The sequence below is a fragment of the Phoca vitulina genome, unplaced genomic scaffold (assembly GCF_004348235.1).
Source record: "Phoca vitulina isolate PV1807 unplaced genomic scaffold, GSC_HSeal_1.0 scaffold20, whole genome shotgun sequence".
Lineage (NCBI taxonomy): Eukaryota > Metazoa > Chordata > Mammalia > Carnivora > Phocidae > Phoca > Phoca vitulina.
In genome coordinates, this window is record NW_022589723.1 from 2,296,936 (window position 1) to 2,310,468 (window position 13,533).

General features: G+C 38.1%; 1 protein-coding gene across 3 annotated transcripts in view; it reads left to right on the plus strand.

Moving 5' to 3' along the window:
* The window catches only part of SLC12A6 (solute carrier family 12 member 6), an 82,859-nt gene that overhangs the window by 59,654 nt on the left and 9,672 nt on the right, over window positions 1-13,533 (plus strand). For all 3 annotated transcript variants that reach the window (XM_032416980.1, XM_032416981.1, XM_032416982.1), the window contains 10 exons: window positions 639-769; window positions 1,451-1,692; window positions 3,902-4,116; window positions 5,124-5,282; window positions 5,459-5,557; window positions 5,831-5,888; window positions 8,654-8,828; window positions 9,133-9,251; window positions 10,457-10,555; window positions 12,871-12,990. In XM_032416980.1, the coding sequence (XP_032272871.1) occupies window positions 639-769; window positions 1,451-1,692; window positions 3,902-4,116; window positions 5,124-5,282; window positions 5,459-5,557; window positions 5,831-5,888; window positions 8,654-8,828; window positions 9,133-9,251; window positions 10,457-10,555; window positions 12,871-12,990 (1,417 nt within the window). The remainder of the gene's footprint in view (window positions 1-638; window positions 770-1,450; window positions 1,693-3,901; window positions 4,117-5,123; window positions 5,283-5,458; window positions 5,558-5,830; window positions 5,889-8,653; window positions 8,829-9,132; window positions 9,252-10,456; window positions 10,556-12,870; window positions 12,991-13,533) is intronic.

Genomic DNA, 13,533 nt, shown 5'->3' on the forward strand with positions numbered 1-13,533 from the left:
AGACTCATAAGTAACAAACTGGTGGTTGTCAGAGAGGAGAGGAATGGGGGGAATGGGCAAAATAGGTGAGAGGGAATAAGAGATACAAACTTCCAGTTACAAAATAAGTCACAGGGATGAAAAGTACAGAATAGGGACTACATTCAGTAATATTGTGATAACATTGTATGATGACAGATGGAACTACGCTTTCTGTGGTGTGCAGAATGTACAGAATCGTCAAATCACTATTTGTACACTTGAAACTAATATACCGTTTATGTCAACTATACTTCAATTAAAAGAAAAAGGAAAAAATCTCATCGTGTTCTAAGCTAGAATCCTTAATTTGTATCACCTTCCTAGCTTCTTTTTAGTTAGAATATATTTTATTGGGCTGTCTCATGCCTGTAGTAAACATTCTTTGATGCTTATCTAACTAATACTGACAAATTCTGCTACTTCATGAGGAGCATTAGATGTTCAGCATATTCTACCATAAAGGTTTTATCTTTTACTTCCCATTAGCAAATCTACTTTTTATCACATTCAGAGTTTTGAAAAACTTGAAACATTTATCCTTCTTATTTATGACTTGTTTACATTCTTCTTACTGATGTACTTTCTTTATCCTGCTTACATTCTGTTTTGTCTTTTAGCTGGGGGCTCATACTTTATGATTTCCCGAGCACTGGGCCCAGAGTTTGGTGGGGCTGTTGGCCTCTGCTTTTATCTTGGTACCACATTTGCAGCTGCCATGTATATCCTTGGTGCCATTGAAATTTTTCTGGTGAGTAATAGCTTAATTGTGGTCTACAGTGTAGAAACGATAGAGATTTGGATTTATTTTGTTGTTTGAAAGAAAGCAAAACTTTTGAGAGATCCATTATAGAATCAATCAAGTGATTGACTGTTAACCTGTTATTGACTTCCTCTTGTGAACATAAGTCAGAAAGGTTGAGAGTATCCTTTGCCTGCATACTGTTTCCCTACCACCCATTCACCAACACCCTACCACTTCATCCAAGAAGTTAAAGTCTTGATCAAGGCAAGACTTGCATTGGAAAAAGTAAAAGTTTTTATCTTTTTTGATATCTTCATCCCAATGAAATAAAATGTTTTTCATTTCTTTATTCAGTGGAATATTTTTTTTACTATTTAAAATAATCATAAGTAGGAATAATGAGATAGGAATCAAGATAATCATTACAATTATTTTATATAACCCTTTGAATAAATTACTAATGTTTTTTTTTGCTGTTTCTATTTGGAAATGTAGGTATTCGGAATAGCATGTAGCCTTAAAAAAAAAAACATAAATGATATCCAATTTCTGTAGGAATTAGGTTAAGTCTCCAGTCATTTTCTATCTTAGCTTTGCTTTGCTGTGTGAAAGCAAATGCAAAGTACAACAACCCTTTTACTTGAAGACTTTGAAATGACCTCATTTTCTACTTCTTTTGCTTAACAGGTATATATTGTCCCCCGAGCTGCGATCTTTCGTAGCGATGATGCACTCAAGGAGTCAGCAGCCATGCTCAATAACATGCGTGTCTATGGCACAGCCTTCTTGGTCCTCATGGTATTGGTGGTGTTCATCGGTGTACGCTACGTGAACAAGTTTGCCTCACTTTTCCTGGCCTGTGTCATTGTGTCCATCTTGGCCATCTATGCTGGAGCCATCAAGTCTTCTTTTGCCCCTCCACACTTCCCGTACGTGTCTGTCTCTCTGACCGGCCATCAGTTACTGGGTAGTCAGTGCCAGTGTCTGGTGATGTGATCACTTCAAGTACAGTTTCAATCTCCCGGAGATTTCGCTCGTGGATGAGCTCATTTAGCATCTAGGCAGGAAGCCTCCCAGCAGACTTCTCATGTTGATCCTCTTCCTTATGTCCCAAGCATGGAACTGGCAGCTCTAAACATCATTTGGATATAGATACTAGGTTTTTCTCAAAACCTCCTTATAATGATTGTGTATATTTTAACAACTATTCATGAAGAGCTTTACGATAGTATAGTTATTACCAGCAAGCTTTGTAAAGTACAAATGTTGGATTCCTGTTATTAATAAAATATCAAGAGAATCAAAGAAACCTAAATTCCTACCTAAATATTTGTAATTAATTAAACTTTTTAACCTGCGGTTAATACCATAGCAGACTTTCTGGTTATAAAATAAAGAGAAATAAATGTCACATTTTTACATATATATATCTGTATATAGAGATTGTATGATATACCATAAGTAATGCAGGTACATTAAAGTGTATTTTTTTAAGTAGTAATGGATTTGTACAGATAGGTGACTCTCCGGTCACCTGTTCTCTGTTTGACTGGTGGCATAGTGATTAGCTAGCACTGAGAGGTGTTTGTAATCTTGTTACAGAGATTGTCTTTAAAAAGTCATCTGGAGGGCACCTGGGTGGCTCAGTTGGTTAAGCGACTGCCTTCAGCTCAGGTCATGATCCTGGAGTCCCAGGATCGAGTCCCGCATCGGGCTCCTTGCTCGGCGGGGAGTCTGCTTCTCCCTCTGACCCTCCCCCCTCTCATGTGCTCTCTCTCTCTCATTCTCTCTCTCAAATAAATAAAATCTTTAAAAAAATAAAAATAAAAAATAAAAAGTCATCTGGATTATCTAGGTATCAAACTCCTCACTCCTATGTCGATTTAACCTGATTACAGAAAAATAGTTTTTTTGAGATGAAAAAAACAGATCTATAGAGATTAAATGACTTGCCCCAAAGTTAGTTAATGGCAGAGCAAGAATATGAACGCTTTGATTTCCTAACTCCTGGTCCAGTATTTCTTCTTTGCTAAATGATGTCAGTGATAGATTCCATCATCAATTTTTAGTCTGCTCATTTAGGGACTGCAGACTAGCCGAAAGTACTGAAGGCTATATTCTGGATATCTTAACTTGAGAAATTCCATTTTGCCTGAAGTTCTCCTTTAATGCTTCTCTTTTTTGGTGGGTAAAAGGTCATGATGTGTGGTATTTTCTTTAAAATATTCCAGCAGAACAAGACCAAATTCGCTAGAGGAATGCATGAAACAAGACTGGGCAATATTGAGTTGTTGAAGCTGAGTAATGGGTACATGGTTCATTATGTATGTATGCTGTCATTTTTGCAGATTTAAAAAGTTCTTTGTTCCTCTTGAGAGGTACTTTAACTATGGGAGTATTATTCTTTTGTTCATATTTATAGCTCTGGGTTAAAGAAAAAAATAAAATCAGCAGTTATTATTTGTAATATCCTTAAATACCTTCACTCCCACTGGGTCTAGGCTTACATTCAAAAATAGTTTTCTCTTAGGCCATAGTGGGATGTGCTTTTTATTCCAGCCAAGCTGTCTTTCTTGAAACAGTAGCCAGAAGATTTGACCTTGAGTGTAACATTTTCAAAGGGGTTGTTATGAACATAGGCTTTTCTAGGCCAAAAAAAAAGAAAAAATTAGGGGAAATTTTTTTTTTTTTTAGAAAGAACAAAAGGACTGTAGGATGCTTTTAGACCTAACAATTGGTTAATAATCTAGAAAATTTGGAAGATGAGTAAGCACAGTGTCTTCAGACAGTTATTCTGTTTGAATTCTATCACCCTGCTACCAGTATGACTCGGGCAGACTACTTTATTGCCCTAAACTTCAGTTCCTCCATCCACAACATAGAAATACTAATGCATATTTTGTGAGATGGCTGTCAGGATTAAATTGCAGAAAATGTAAATAAATCTCCATCTACAGAACAAGTCAGTAAGTATTAGGTCCTTTCACGTCCTCTTAGAGATGACGGTTTTTTGTTTTGTTTTTTCCATTACTAACCTATTTACTAACCTATTTCTAACCTACCTACCTTTTTTTAATTTTATTTATTTATTTATTTATTTATTTTTTACCCTTTATCTTTCTCTCTGTTTTCACTTAGGGTCTGCATGCTGGGTAATCGCACCCTTTCATCAAGACACATTGATATTTGCTCTAAGACCAAGGAAATTAACAACATGACAGTACCGTCAAAGTTATGGGGCTTCTTCTGTAACTCAAGTCAGTTTTTCAATGCCACCTGTGATGAATACTTTATTCATAATAATGTCACTTCAATTCAGGGCATTCCTGGCTTGGCTAGTGGTGTCATTACAGGTAAGTCAGGAGGTTTTTGAACAAGTTTTTTAATCTGCTCAGGAAAGCAGGCTTTTCAATCGTAGTCTCTTCTGTTGTCCACGATGTCTCGCTGCCACAGTATCCCTACCCTCCTTAAGCTCAGCACCCCCCTCTACATTCAACGTCTTTCTGCTTTTCTGTTAGTGAACTTATCCTTTTTCAAACTCTCTTGTGACGCTTTCTGCTAAAATATTCCTCCTTTGGGGGCGCCTGGGTGGCTCAGTCGTTAAGCGCCTGCCTTTGGTCCTGGGATCGAGCCCCACATCCGGCTCCTTGCTTAGCGGGGAGCCTGATTCTCCCTCTCCGTTTGCCTGCCGCTCCCCCTGCTCGTGCTCTCTCTCTCTCTCCCCCTCTCTGATGGATAAATAAATAAAATATTTTTAAAAAATAAAATTTCCCTAGCAGAGCTAGGCAAATTACTTTTTGAAGTCGGATGTAGTAATACAGTACCCTGTGTGTTACACTGTGAGACTGCGGTGTTCTTCCCACAGTGACAGCCAGATGGAGCTTGCAGTGTCACCACATCCACACATGCTGTTTTCCTCACTCAGCCCAGTTTCTGAAACTCTTGCCTTAAGTGACTTCTGTCTTAAATATTTGGTCCACAAATGTCTTTGTGCGTAAGCAAGTTTACACTAAGGTGTTAGAAATAGCATTGATTACTAATTTAAAAGAAAAATAAGCTTTTCTGAGCATTCATCTTTAGTCCACTTAACTTCTACTAATTTGCATTTGTAAATTTAACTGCATTTGTATGTACCAAAGCATTCTGTCAAATTACATTTGAATCAGATGAGAAAGAGCATTAGGTTTTTATTTATGTGTTCTTTATTGTATGATATATATGTGTTCATGTAGAAGCAAACATACCTTTAAAAACTATATAAATGAGGAATCTGATTTAGAATATTGTTTAGGTAGAAAATTACCTAGTTATCTTCTTTCCATACTTCTGTTGCTTATATACCTTTTTCTTCCCACTGCAGAGAATCTTTGGAGTAATTACCTACCAAAGGGAGAGATCATTGAAAAGCCCTCAGCCAAATCTTCTGATGTCTTAGGCAGTTTAAACCATGAATATGTCCTTGTTGACATCACCACCTCTTTTACTCTTCTGGTGGGGATCTTCTTCCCCTCTGTCACAGGTAAGCAGAAGGGCTGTTGTCTGTTTTAGAAGTTAGGAGACCAAAGGAGTGATTTTTCTTAAGAGACAGAATTATATTCTCAGGCTTTTCAGATTTGCTTCCAATCTTTGGTATCCGCATGAATATCAAAGTATCCAGGAACTAAGAAGTTAACTTGTTCTTTTTTCCCTCTAAAGGTATCATGGCTGGATCAAACAGATCTGGAGACCTGAAGGATGCTCAGAAGTCTATTCCCATTGGCACTATCCTTGCCATCCTGACCACCTCCTTTGTCTGTATCCTTTTCATGGATCCAGCCTGAGTTTTAGTCATAGGCACATCTGTGGAATAAGGCTGATCAATATTTTTATCCTGCTAATAAAGATATCTGCTTTCTACCAGCTCACTTCTCACCAGATAATCTATCCACCTCAGCTCTAAAATTCAAGAAAGAATTGACAACATTAGTGAATCTAGCACCTCATTTTACTGATAGAAGAAATATCCTGAGTGTTTACTTTCTATCTCAGAGGGTTGTAGGTCAGCTTCCTTGACTCTCAGTATGGTAGATTTAAGCAATGTTGTCCTTTTTGGTGCCTGTATTGAAGGTGTTGTTCTTAGAGACAAGTAAGTAGTCAATCTCTTTGTAACATTTATGTGTCTGTCTTCCATTATATCTGATTATTCCACATTGCCCCACAAAAGTCATAAACTCAAAACCCAATCTGAGGTATAGACCATGACTAACAATTAGAAAATATATGTATATAGTTGCCAAAAAGGTTAGTGAATAATAAGTACCAGTTATACTGTTACAAATATGTGAGATGCAATGAATATAGCGCTTCAATAAAGTAGTGAATTTGTTTGCATAATAAGGGCTTCCCTACACATGAAGAGCTGTTGAAAACTAAAACCAAAAGTGAAGGAGAGCAAGTTAGAAAAAACAAACAAAACAAAAACTTTCAAGTGTCTCTAGCATCTCTATGAGACATGGAAGTATGTATCTGTTTAGCATTCTAAATACAATTTTAAAACTTTCTTCATTTCATTCATGAAGACCGCTGGGTGTTTTTCCTTTCCTCTCACCTATGAACAAAAAATAAGTTTTTGTAAGAGATTCCTAGAAAAATCTTTCCCCTAAACCTGCTAGATCTCTTCCCATTTTCCCCATCTGGGGGAGTTACTAGCCTCACCATTCACTCTTTCTCAAAACAGAAATATAAGTGCCATCCTAGACTTTCTCCACCAGTTCCCTCATCCAGTTTCTAAGTCCTGTGAATTCCACATTTCATCTTATTAGATTTCCTCTTTTCTACTATTCTTTATCCCCATCCCTTTGCCCAAGCCTTCAGGATCTTTTGCCTAAAGTAGTGTAATTATCTCCCTTTCAGTATTACCACCTTCCAATCCTTCTTTCCCACTGCCACCAGAATGATTTTTCCTACAACACAAAATTGGCTCATACAAACCTTCCTGCTTCACAGCCTGCCAAAGCCCCTTGGAACCCATTACTTCAGTCTGGCCCTGTGTACCTTTTTCTGATGTCCTCTCCCATCATTCCCTCATAAACTGCCTGTGCTCCAGCCATACCTGAAGTTAAATACGCAGCGACACATTTGTTTATACAGTTTCCTTTGCTTAGAACGGGTAACTCCCCTCTAGCAGACACATTGATCCTCTAAGACTAGACTGTCTTCTGTCCTGTGAAGCTTTCCCACGCTCACCCAGCAGAGACAACCACACACCCCCTCTTGTTCAGCCACTACACTATTGCACGTACCACAGACACTAGCTTTTCCTATCACTCTCCCTGACTCGATCGAGTTCTTTTAGGACAGAAACCCTAGTAGATGCTGTGTACACATATTGTTGACAAAAAAGAATAAGTAGCACAGTTTACTGTTACTATACTATTGTCACTGAAAATATATGGGCGTATGAGCTTTGGTAAATTATACCATCATATAAACAGTATTGAAAGTGTAAGCTGGAATGTCCCTTTGGAAAACTGTTGGTCATTATCTTCTAAAGTTGAACGTACACATACCTTATGACCCAGCGATTCCTCTGCTAGGTAGACCCAGCAGAAATGTATGCACACGTGCATTAAGAGTCATGCACAAGAATTCTCACAGCAGTATTATCATTAGTAGTTAAAATCTGGATATAGGTCAAATGTTCATCAGTAGAATGGATAAATTATGTATTCATAATGGAAATGGAGTGGAAAACCATAGAGCAATGAAAATAAATGAACCACAGCTATATACAAAAAAAAATTAGGATGAATTTCACAATGTTGAGTGAAAGAAACAAAACACATATCCCATATTTCATTTATTTAAAGTTTAAAAACAGGTAAGATGACATAGTATTAAAAGGACGATGGGGGGACAAAAGGGCTCGTGATAGTGAGTGGGCATCAGAGAGACTTTTGGGTGCTGGTAGTGTTCTGTTTCTTGATTAGATAGTAGCTGCATGGATGTTTTGTGAAAATTTATTGAAATGTACATTTGGTTTTTGCACATTACTTTTTGTGTGTGATACTTAATAAAAATGGTTAAAACCATAAATAATTAAACAATGAGATGCCATGTTATACCCATCAAATTAGCACTGACTTTTAAAAATTTTAATACTCAAGGCTGGTGTGAAATGGGTCTGTGCTATAAGACTTAAACCTTCATATACTTCCAATGGAAATAAAATGTATTCTAACCTTTCTGGAAAGCAGTTTGGTAGTGATTTTGAAATATTTAAAGATACTGATCCCTTTTATTGCAGTTATTCCCTCTTAGGAATCTGCCATAATGGAAAAAAATCTAACGTGTGAATGTAGATATGTGCATAACGATGTTAATCACAGTATTTTCCATAGTATAAAACCAACACTAGAGAGATGGATTATGTAAATTATGATGCAATATTATTAAAACCACTAAAATTTTTATTCATGAGGAGTTTTTCATGACATAGGAAAATGCTTATAAGTTAATATGGAATTATAGGTGTAATGTGATCTCATCTATGTTTTTAAAAACAGTAAACAGACTAAAATGTGCAAAGTATGCTAAATATTACCGGTTATGATTAATGAATTTCCTCCCGGCTTTTTATATTTATTGTATTTTTCCAATTTTTCTGCAAAGAGCACAGATATTTTGATATTTTGAGGGGAAAAAGCTACAATTGAAGCTTAGCTTTATTTTCTGGCTCCACAGGTTATTTTTTCTTAATATAAATCAAATCTGCCTACCTTTACATTTCTTAATATTTATATCTGTCTCAATTTTAATTTTCTGAAGATTATAAATAGAAAAAAATTAGGTGAATGTCTCTCTAGTCTTTCAGTCTGTAGGTAAATTTCCGCACTCCCATTTCTTTCCCAGGTTTGGGGATGCTGTGAAAGGTAATCTGGTGGTGGGTATCTTATCTTGGCCGTCCCCATGGGTGATTGTCATCGGCTCCTTCTTCTCAACATGTGGGGCTGGACTTCAGAGTCTCACAGGTGCACCAAGACTGCTACAGGCTATAGCCAAGGATAACATCATACCCTTTCTGAGGGTGAGTAACCCTTTCCCATACCCTATTTCCTTTTCCTCAGATTTTATGAGAAACCGTGGTCTTCATAGGCTTAGGAATTATTAGATCATATAATGTGAAGACATGTGGGTTTTTAGTACAAGACCTTCTAAATCCCTGTGAGGGATGAGTTTATATATGAGTGGGGTAAAGGTATTTAAAAGATACCAAAGTTGGTAACACTATTATCCTTCATATATCTGAAACTGTAGCATAGAGGACTCAGGGAGCATTGACTCTGGCACTCCCCACACACCTGTGTCTGATATTTCCCTTCTCTATACAGGTTTTTGGTCACAGTAAAGCCAACGGGGAACCTACCTGGGCTTTACTTCTAACTGCTGCCATTGCAGAGCTGGGGATTCTTATCGCCTCCCTGGATCTTGTGGCCCCAATTCTTTCTATGTAAGAGCCAGTTCTTCTCTTTACTTTTCTTGCTTATATGATGTGTAATACATGTTGATTTCCATTGGGCATATAACAGTAGTGATAAAAGAGTGAGCCAAGGACAGGTGTAACTTCACCTAAATAATACATATTCCTAAGAAGTTTCAAGTAAGACTAACTTCTATAAATTGTCATGGTTTCTTCCTACCAGTATAACTTCACAAGTTCTTTGCCTTCATTTCTTATTATCAGTTGATTGTAGCTTTCACTGCTGCTCTTAGCTTTGATCCTTCAACTGCGACTTAGTGATGACTTAATACCCACCTGGCACTGGGCAGCATGCTAGGAATACAAAGATGGATGACACAACCCTAAGGAACCGATGATGGAGAGACCAGTGATCCTTGTGTAGTGTGATAAGAACTGTGGTAAAGGTGAACACTGCGTAAGAGCTCTACAGCAAGGCACCCAAATGGACTGAGACTCAAGAAAGGTTTTCTGGAGAAAGGGACACTTGCATCTTGAAGGAGGACTGGTTATTAACTAAGCAACGAAAAGAGTGAGATGTCCGAGACACGGAATGTGTGTAAAGGAATTGAGGATTGAGACAATGCAGCACATCTGAGAATTCAAAGTAGTTTGGCTTTGACAGAAAGGAGCGTGCCTGTTCAGGGGCAGCTGAGCAGAGAAGTAGCTAGAGCCAGGTCACAAAAGACCCAGAACTTTTACCTGGAGGTAGTGAGTGATCCTTTGAGGATAAAATGATCATATTTATGTTTTAGAATGATCAATTTGCTATAAAAGACAAGTGAAAAGGAGGCTAAAATTGAGCTGGGAATGCCAGCTGGAAGCTTATTTAATCCAGCAGGGAAGAAAAGGATCCTGAACTAAGATGATAGTAGTAGAGATGGAAAGGAGGGAAAAGGTTTAAAAATGTGTAAATAGGTAGAATCCATAGGACTTGATAAATTAATTTGGAACAAGGATGAGTGACAATGAGGAAACGGATTATCCCAAGAGCAACTGGGTAAAGAGTGGTTGTGTCTTTCACTGAGAGAGAACACAGGCAAATGAGCAAGTTCGTGGGGAGAAGTTAAAGTTCTCTACATCCTAGTCTTAATCAAAGGCTAGTGGGCTAGAACAACAAGGTCTTTATCTATAATAACCTTTGGAGAATCATTTTACAATAATAATCATGCCTCTTACTATTTTTATTCTGCCAGGTTTTTCCTCATGTGTTACCTCTTTGTGAACTTGGCATGTGCATTGCAAACATTACTTCGAACACCCAACTGGAGACCCCGGTTCCGCTACTACCACTGGTAAGTCTGCTCTTTTTCTTCTTCTTCCCCACATTTGGAGAGAACCCATCATTGAACTAGAAAACTAGGAGATTCTGGGTGGTTAATACAATTTTTCTTGGCCGGCCAGCCATCCTACTGCCTGTTTCAACTTCAGTGATTTCCTGAATTTCCACCACTTTACTGTGTTTTTTCATAGGTCACTTTATAATTTATAACACCCACTTGAGAATAAAGATCAAAACTCTGAAATAAATATTTCCAGCCTGCTGCATTCTTCAGGTTAAACCAGCCTACCCTTTGCATATCTGTTTTCCCATTTCCCTCTTAGCTGAGCACTGGACTTCACCCCTTTCTATCTTTATTCTCATCAGTTTTCATTCTCGAACTCTCTCTTCCTTAGGAGCTTCATGTAGCAGGTAAGAGTATGAGCTATGGAGTCAGATGACCTTAGCTCAGTGTCAGCTCTATTTCCTAGTTTTGTAGCTTTTAACAAAGCACATAACTACATCAAATTTAATTTTATTCATTTGTGAAATGGGACTGATAGTATTACCTATCTCATAGGGTTGCTTTGAGATGATCTGAAGCGCTCAGCACAGTGCCTACTACATAGTAAAGCTCTCAGTGAAACGTTGGACAGCTGCTGCTGAGTTCACATCTCCTCAGTCCTAAGGGAGTCATCACGCTTTTAGCTACCATCTCATCTCCTCCTTTCTTTCCTGTCTTAGCTAAAGGTTCTTTAATATGTCCCGTAGGCACCTGTTGCTACATTCCTCTGTGCTAACTTCCTCCTTGACCCTTTCCTGACTTCGCTTACCAGTGATGGGCAGGAGTGTGACCTTTATGTGGCAAAAATTTAGATCCTCACTGATTTTATTACCTCTAATCCTCCTTCTAGCTTTAACCTTAATTAAATGTTCACTATGGACTCTGTTGTGTTACTATTTTGCTTTTGTTACCTTTTCCCTTTATCCTTCTCCTATTTTTTTTTTTTTTAAGATTTTATTTATTTTTGACAGAGAGAGAGAGCACACAAGCAGGGGGAGCATGAGGAGAGGGAGAAGCAGGCTTCCCGCGGAGCAGGGAGCCCGATGTGGGGCTCGATCCCAGGACCCTGGGATCATGACCAGAGCCGAAGGCAGATGCTTAACCATCTGAGCCACCCAGGCACCCCTCCTTCTCCTATGTTTTTATTAGATCTGATTTTCTCCGTTCACTCTTTTTGAAATTCATCATGGAGCTAAGTTCATTCTGTACACAGAAGAACTTCAGTAAGCATGGTTGTCTACCTGATCTATTTGATCAAAACAGGCATTCCATCATTCTCTGCCAAGTTTCTCTCCTCTCTCTCTCTCTCTTTTTTTTTTTTAGTGAGAGAGAAGAGAGTGAGAAAGAGTGAACACAAGTGGGGGTGGGGCAGAGGGAGAGACAGAGACTTTTTTTCTTTTTTAAAGACTTTATTTATTTATTTGACGGAGCAAGAGAGCACAAGCAAGGGGAACAGGAGAGGGAGAGGAAGAGGGAGAAGCAGGCTCCCCGCTGAGCAGGGAGCCCGATGTGGGACTCAATCCCATGACCCTGGGATCATGACCTGAGCCGAAAGCAGATGCTTAACGACTGAGCCACCCAGGGACCCTGAGAGAAAGACTCTTAAGCAGACTCCACACTCAGCACTGAGCCCAACACAGGGCTCGATCCCAGGACTCTGAGTTCATGACTTGAGCCAAAATCAAGAGTTGGACGCTTAACCCACGAGCCACCCAGGTGCCCCTCTGCCAGGTTTCTCTTATGTAAAGTAAGGAAACTAATGGCAGATTTCCTTCAGTGGGTTCTGCATATATGCTAATGAATGTTAATATGGTTTTAAGCAATATTTACATGAAATACTTTTTTTAAAAGATCATGTTAATAATTCTAACTACATGCCCCATCCTTGCTTTGCCAACTAGGCATTAATTATCCTCACAACTACAGATAACTTTCATTACATCCTGTTCATTTATATGTTTTCCCAGCAATGGGAAACATCAGCACAAAGGATGGTTTGGGCCTCGGTGCAGATCTACCGACTATTGCAGTCCATGATAAGACAACTATAAGAATTGAGAAAAATATTTTGAAACTTTTATAGCAATTTGACATTCTCACAGCATCCAGGCATATAGTAATTTTTCTAATAACTCATTTTTATTGCGTTTTACAGAAGTTCAGTCTGCAATATATTGGAATTTAGCAATCCCTCACCAGTTTGAGAAGCATCTCTAGCACAGGCTTCTTTTTTAGCTGCTTAGAAAAACACTTTCTTGTTTGTGTTTTTGTTTTTAATTTTCTAGGGCCCTCTCTTTCATGGGAATGAGTATCTGTCTGGCTCTGATGTTCATTTCTTCCTGGTATTATGCCATCGTAGCTATGGTAATAGCTGGTATGATCTACAAGTACATCGAGTACCAAGGGTGAGTCTGTGGATTTGACCTTGATTACTGCTAAAAGTATCAAAATGGACTAGTTTGTGTAGAGCCAGCCCAATGAAAATTGCAGTAAAGATCCAGATAACCTCATTCATCTGTAACTAAATTTTATATCCCCAATTCTTTTAGCCATCTTACACAAACACACAGAATCAACAAGGGGAACCCATTGAGAAAGTATGAACAGATCAGTGAAAAAAGTAGCTTAAAGGACTTGTCAAAATAATAATGATGAGTATTAAAGTATAACACAAATATAAGTATTTTTGCTTATCTCTTCAGTCAAGGTATTATCTCTGAAATGAAAAAGAAATTAATCCTGAATAACCATAACAACTAAGACTTCAGAAACAGCTTGCAAAATTTAGGAATAAATAACACTGGTTCAGAAGATTACATTGAGTTTTGCTTTCTCCCATTATTTTCAAAATTAAATTAAACTTTGGGTCTGTCGTAATTTCCTTCTCCAAATAGCTGTTTTACATTATTGCTTTTGAACAGTTACATAGAAGGACAAGTGAGTGATAC